Source organism: Halyomorpha halys, unplaced genomic scaffold, assembly GCF_000696795.3.
Source record: "Halyomorpha halys isolate HHAL.00 unplaced genomic scaffold, Hhal_1.1 Scaffold162.1, whole genome shotgun sequence".
NCBI classification, from domain to species: Eukaryota; Metazoa; Arthropoda; class Insecta; order Hemiptera; family Pentatomidae; genus Halyomorpha; species Halyomorpha halys.
Window position 1 is genome coordinate 52,969 of NW_027109824.1, and position 7,452 is coordinate 60,420.

General features: G+C 32.3%; 1 protein-coding gene across 2 annotated transcripts in view; it reads right to left on the reverse strand.

The window, feature by feature from the left end:
* LOC106678817 (zinc finger protein 431) overlaps window positions 1-4,391 on the reverse strand; it is a 17,823-nt gene extending 13,432 nt beyond the window's left edge. The window contains exons 1-5 of one of the 2 annotated variants that reach the window (XM_067047971.1): window positions 4,263-4,391; window positions 3,902-3,961; window positions 1,895-1,957; window positions 1,570-1,629; window positions 180-239 (exon numbers count right to left, since the gene is read on the reverse strand). In XM_067047971.1, the coding sequence (XP_066904072.1) occupies window positions 180-239; window positions 1,570-1,629; window positions 1,895-1,957; window positions 3,902-3,959 (241 nt within the window). In that variant the 5' untranslated portion in view covers window positions 3,960-3,961; window positions 4,263-4,391. The remainder of the gene's footprint in view (window positions 1-179; window positions 240-1,569; window positions 1,630-1,894; window positions 1,958-3,901; window positions 3,962-4,262) is intronic. The other variant, XM_067047972.1, reaches the window with a different exon arrangement.
* Window positions 4,392-7,452: the final 3,061 nt, after the last annotated feature.

Sequence of the window (7,452 nt, forward strand, 5' to 3'; positions counted from 1 at the left end):
TATAAAAGAATAATTAGGATTGAAAAATGAAAAAAAAAACTTGATTAACTTAATCCCCATAACAAACTTTTATAAAATAATTCCATACTATATTGAATAAGACGATTTATTTGATTTCAAATTAGTAAGGATTAGATGGCAATAGCTAACATTTATAAAATATAAATAGGAAAACTTACGAGAAGACTCAGTTTCTTCATTCTCTTCTTCTTTTATATAAACACCACAGTCGTTTAGAGCTGAAAATAAGTTATGTCTTTCATTTTACAAAATAAATTAAAAATACATACATATATTCCTTAAATTAAACAGATGTAATAAGAAAAATGTAATAACAAACAGATGTAATAAGAAAAAAATTTAGGATCAAAGAACAGTTTCATGTGTAATGACTAAAATGTTGCTGAATTTTAAAGATTTAACGATCCATTTCTCACCGAATCCCAAACCTAGACCAGAACTGATGAAGAAAAATCACAAATATTCGAACAACACCTTTATTTCGCATCCTCATATCCTTAACCCAATTCACCTTGAATGTATTGTAGCAGAACTAAATATTCCACTCCAAATTACCCTTCCTCCTAAAGCATTTCATTCATTAGATAATCCAGTATCATTCAGAGATTATCTACCCGCAAAGCTCTTAGATACGACCTAATAACATCCCACTTCCTATTAAAGCCATTCTATTCCTCAACTACATGTATAATGGCTGTTCTCCATTCCACATATTTCCCTGGCCTATGGAAATTATGTACAGTCAAAATGATACCCAAACCCCAAAAGCCACCAAAATATCCATCCTCCTACCGTCTTATCCAGCAATGTCATCGTGTGGTGGACTTTGTCTCGTCTTCTATGAAGTGCATAATGTGCTTGACGTGGGAGTCATTTTTGATGTAGTACAGGCTTTTGATCGAGTCTGGCACAAGGGACTATTATAGAAACTCTGTAAATTCCTATCTCCTACATCCTTTCATATGATCCGTTCCTTTCTCACTGATAGATTATTCAAAGTAAACCAGAATGGTTCCTAACCATCCCTCTTCTCTCAGTCCACTGGTGTTCCTCAGGATAGTGTCCTCAGTCCCATCCTCTACACAGTTGATACAGCTGACATCCCAACCAATCCTAACACTATCCTCACCACTAACGCTGATGACACATATGTGCTCTCAGTCAATAATGACCGTTTAATTGCATCCTAAACTCTCCAAGTCCATATGGAAACCTTTGAAGAATAGTGCTGTAATTGGAGGATGAAAATAGATTCCAACAAATCCCCTTTACTCTTCATCGTAAACCTACTGACTGCCCTACAGTATCCTTTAATAATGTTGCTCTTACCCCTATTGAACAGATCCACTACCTTGGACTACAGCTGAACAAACAACTAATCTGGAATTCTCACACAAGACTGAAAAGACTTAATTAACTTAATCGCCATAATTAACTTCTATAAAATAATTTCATAATACATTGAATAACAAGATTTATTTGATTTCAAACTAATAAGAATAAGATGGCAATAACAAACATTTATCAAATATAAATAGGAAAACTCACGAGGAGACTCAGTTTCTTCTTCCATTTCTTCTTTTATATCAACACCGCAGTCGTTCATATCTGAAAAAATAAACAACACAGTAATTAATAGTAATCAACTATAACTACTTGATGAAACACAGTAATTGAACCCACATAAGCAAAAAGGAACCAACCAGCTTTGGTATGATATCGCTTCTTATAAGCTGTCTTCCATTTTACAACATAAATTCAAACTATATAAATATATTCCTTAAATTAAGATAACAAACAGATAAGGATAATAAACTAGTAAGAATTAGATGGCAATAACAAACATTTACAAAATATAAATAAGAAAACTTACTAGGATACTCAGTTTCTTCACTCATTTCTTCTTTTATATATACACCACCACATTCATTCATAGCTGAAAAAGTATATGCAATAATTATATTGCAGTCAGTTTTTTTAAATAAAATTTCATACATAACAATAAATAAGGAGAATTTAAATCCATCCTATTAACAATTATTAAAATAAGATTATCGTTGCAATAGAGATCACAAATAGATTGTAATCTATGTTAACTATCTCTTACCTCTATTCCATAAAAAGATGAAAAATCTATTAAAAAATACACATTGTTCAAATCAATTAACAACACATATTAGATTACTACACTACTCAATTAAAAATTTATTCGAACAAATCTGTGATCTGTGATAAAGCTTTTTATAAATTATATCTTCCTTTTTTCAAAAATTAACATTTCACAACAAATTAAATAAAAAAATTATATATATACTATACTACAGCCTTAGTCAGCTGTTATTTCGATGTCAGGTGATGGAGTAGATCAGCTGATCGAAGATGTATATATAGAAGTAGGAAACAAAATAAAAGTCAAACAAGATGTTTTAGTTTGCCAACGTATGTACATACAATTTTCACTTGTATATATTTAATTGTTATTATATATTTGCTATTATTTTTTCTAGGTCAGAAAATAAAATAAATAAATAAAAGTCAGTCTTTGAGTGACAAGTGAGTTGGTCATTTTTATCTTCCTTTTCTCTTTTTCATTCTTTGAGCTCACAAACATAAGACTGGTTCCGAAACTCGGTAACTTCATATACCGGAGTAATTTTTTCTTCTAAGAAGAATTTTTTTGTTGTTATTTTGTCATCTTCAATTATTTTACTCCTCTCTCATTTTTTTAAAATAATGGCTGCTAATGGTAATGGTATTAAAGAAGGCGTTCGGAGGAGGACGGCGGGTCCCAGAGGAGGACATATTCATGATGATTAAAAGAAACCAAACCAGTCTGCTGACTGTATGAGCAGTATGACACAGAACTCTTGGCAAGCTACAACAGAATCACTGATAAACTAAGTGAGATGATGGACAAACAATCCAGGTGCAGGGTCGGATGCAATTCCTGCTCATAGTACTACAGATTCAAATGGCGATAGAGCTGGGGAAGGAAGGATTTGCGATAGAGTACTCGTTTGTGGAAATTGCTTAAGCTCTCATAGATACAAGCGCTAGAGAGGTGGAGGCCCAAATGGAAGTAGAGGAGCCGGGGTGGACTCGGATGGAATATCATCGGCCAAGAAACATGCAAAACCCTTGGAGAAGAAGAGAACACAGAGATGGTAAAAGAGAGAGAGAGCTAGTAAGACAGAAAATGAAGGACATGGCTGTGATATAGCACCTCAACATACCAGGATACCCCAAAAGTAAAGGAGGCATAGAGCGGCTTCATGGAACGCTCAGCGATCACTTTTGATTGTACCAGATATACCAAGGATGATGATTGTTCGTAAACTGGTGGGGGGGAGTTATAGCCTTATTCAGCTGATATTTTAATCTCAGGTGATCGAGTAGGATGTATAAGTATGTGACACAATAAAAGTCAGTCTCTGAATAATAAGTGAGTTGGTCATTTCTATCTCCCTTTTCTCTTTTTCAGTTTTTGAGCTCACAAACATTTAACTTATATATATACATATATATATATAAGTAAAAAAAAACTCAAATAGTAGAATTATACTATTTGAGTTTTTTTTTTAACCGTACCCGGACCATATTCCATTCATAAATATATACAATAGGAAAATATATACAATATTCTTTCCCTTTCTCCATATACGTCAGCATTAAATAAATAAATATGGTTTTGTTTATTTATGTTGTTCTTTGCTGACCACACTCCCCGACAAACTTCTCCAAAATATTAACTTAACCCTCATTACGAACTTTTATAAAATAAATCCATATTTCATTGAATAAGAAGATTAATTTAATTTCAAAATAATAAGAATTAGATGGTAATAACAAACGTTTATAAAATATAAACAGGAAAACTTACAAGGAGACTCAGTTTCTTCATTCATTTCTTCTTTTATATTAACACTGTAGTCAATCATAGCTGAAAAAGTAAACAAAACAATGGTAAATATATGGTTCATAACACAACTACGACATAGGCGATCATTAAAAATGTAGAAAATTTATTAAATAATCCAAATTAACATGGAATTGCTAACAGAAAATGTATATGATTCTGACTGACAGGCCTTTCCACTGAACTGAAGTAAGGTTTATGAACTATTTAAGTGAACTATCATCTCCATTAACATAGTATTAAAATGTTGATGTACTTAAAGCTGTCAATGAATATAGTTTTTGGAAAATGAAAATCGTATAACACATAAAAACAATTAAAATACCTTAAAATAAATTTGAAAATTGGTTTCATGTGAAAATATAAGAGAGATAAAAAGTAATTCGATGTAAATCCAAAATAAAAGTCGCTCTAATTACTCGCACCTACAGCTAAACCCGCAATGTTTTGTTCACAACTTTGAATGATAGAAGGCTTTAGATAAATCGATACTGCGACTTATCGAGTTCTCAATCCTAGCTAAGAACAACTAAGATTTCTATAAGCAAAGTTTAACTAAAGGTGGCTAATTAAATAGATACATATCGTAAACTAAGGTATCTTTACTTAAGAAAAAGATATATAGCTCCTATGCTTGCATAGTGATATCTGGAAAAATGAAAAAAAAAATTATTTTGTATTTAACGTATTATACAGATTGTATTGTAGTTTTTGGTTACTTTTTGATAACCTTACTAGTTTTGGGATAACCATTGAGTGAACTAGAAAAATAAACCACTGTATACAGTAATGATTTTGGTAAATGTCCATTTCAAATTAAAAGAAAAAACACTTTTTTTAATCAGATATATCACCATTAGCATAAATAGTACTTGTAACGGCGGTTTGGGTTCAAAATGAACTTTCCAAAACTACGTCCAGCCAGTAAGTATTAAAAAAACAATTATTGTTATTTTTAAAGGGTAAATATTTGTGTAAGATAATTCCAACAAGCAGTATAATCAAATAAAAAGGATTAATTTCCTTAATGAACAACAAAAAATTAATAAATTTACATTAAATACGTCTTTCACGATCAGAAGCTGGCCACCTAGTCGTCGGCTGAGTGGTAGCAGGAGCAAGCCAGGTCCTACCTTGCATGCCACGATAGACAATATCAGGCGGTCTTTGGGGTCTTCCGTTGTACGCGGCAAGAAGGAGCATCAAAAATGAGACCTCTGACCCCGACTTTATACAAAATCAAAAGCATCGGAAAATTCAGTTTATGAAATTCGACAAGTATATATATTATTGGTTCGTTTATATATAAACGTACGTTTACAAAAATACTTTTTCTTTCGGTAGCAACAGTACTAATAAAGCAGCGATAAATAGTTTCGGGTATAATAGTGGGAAGTTGTAAACACTTTTATTGTTCAGTTCAGTTATTGAATGTGACATCATCTCTGTATTTAGTCCTTAAGTAAAAGTTCGTGTTATTTTTGACCTGAATTTCTTTGTAATCCGCTGTCCTTAGTACGTTAAAGAAGGACTATGAGCTTCTGGCCTTTACCTACTGGGCCCCTTAGAGAATTAGTCTTTTGTCAGATAAGGTTTTTTGTGATTTTAATTGTTCCTCTCATCATTATATTATGCAGTTTAGGTGAAAATTGCATTCTAAGGATAAAAGTACATTTCATTACGTTTTTTTTTTTCCATTATTAACATTATGGAATTGATGCAGTTTCACCATGAGAAAAATTCTGAATTATGAAGCCCTATTTCAAAGGTTCAAGATAATAGTGTAAGAGAGAGCCATAAGACCAGTAGTCACATATGGTGCTGAGGTCTGGGTGATATCTAAAGGTGCCTCTACATATTTGCGCAAACAATGGCAATTTCGCGCATTCACTTTATAAGTTGGCCTGAATTTGCGGCCGACCTGTTGAGTGTCCTCATAGGGGCTGTAGTTTTTATGATATTTGAAATGTAAATTGATTTCAAGTTGTTTAGACAGTAGTTTTTAATGATATTTTATATGCAAATACCATAAAAGACCACTGCCCCTAGAAAGATAAACGTCATAAACTATTTTATAGTATATTAAACTACCTTTATGTTCTAATCAACATCTGTATGTCTCAAGGTTCCTGAGATATTGATTCCACACAATAAATTCACAAACTACTGATTTTTTTATGAAATATTGCTTTTCAAAAAGTTGTTGCTCAGAAACTATTCAACCTAAACAGTTCTAATAGGGCTCATATTTCATCAAACTTACTCTTCTTTAAATGATGTTCTATTAGGTTTTCAGTGTAGGTAGTTTTAAAGATATAGAGCTCGGAATGAAAAATTACTTTTTTTTAAAATGGTTTGGAACAACCCCCATTTTTTATTCCTTCTACCTAAACTTGGCAGACTCATCAACTTTGCCTAGTTTTCATTAAAGTAATCACAAATTGGGGTGAAATAACTGATTGTTATTCTTATCTTGCTCTCTTGTACTATATATTTTCATTTGTCACAGCTTGATCAAAAATTTTCTATTTAATTGATTGAAAATGAATCCTCAAGCAAGCTCCTTTGGCAAATGAAAGCATCAGGAATTGTGAATCTGGTTATCTTACCTTCCATGAACAGTTCTTTAACCAAGTTCTGAGACTGGCCAGGGAAAATCTTCTGGCTCCCAATTTTTCCAAGAATGATCTGCTAAGTTCCATAATCTCGTTCCTTACCACTGACCTTATCCTAGATAAAGAAATATGTTGACCTTGCTATTATATAGTTTCATTTACTGAATGAGTTGCATATTTATTTGATAAATTGAGGTTAATAACTGTTCCTCATTATCTATAATATTCAGAAGATAAGAAATATGGTTTTGAGAGAAGATCATATGAATAATACTAATATCAGTTTCTCACAAAATCTTAGATATATATTACGACATGAAAATTTAACAAAGTACCTGGGATGGGGCGATGGCACCTGAAAAGCTGTTACTGATAAATTAATATAAAAAAAATTAATAAATAAGTGCTATTCACTTCAACAAATAAAAAAAAAAGTTGGCCTTATTTTTAATCCTGATATTCGATCTGCCTTAAACTCTCACCACCCTGGGCTTAACTTTACTGTTGAACTTTAAATGAATCCTTCCTTTCCTTTCCCCTACCACCTCATCATAAGAAACCTAGACAATACTATATTAACAGACTGGAAGATCAAGCCAACTTGCTCAGGTACACTTGAACTACTACTCCTAACAAAGTTCCCATGAAAAAAAATTAACTTATTCAAAAACTTCATGTACCGTTGCTTTACTCTCTCTGATTCACACCTCTATGGAACCAGCATACATCTTATAAAACAGATATTCTTTCCCACAAATAGCATTGCAACTCTATCAGACAGGCACTACTGGGATTGTTAAGCTCCTCTTAACTGCTATTCTTCTTTTATAAAAATTTTCCTGCTAAGTTTGACCATAGCTGCCCCCCACCACTTTTGTTTCACACTCGCGTCAGTAAATC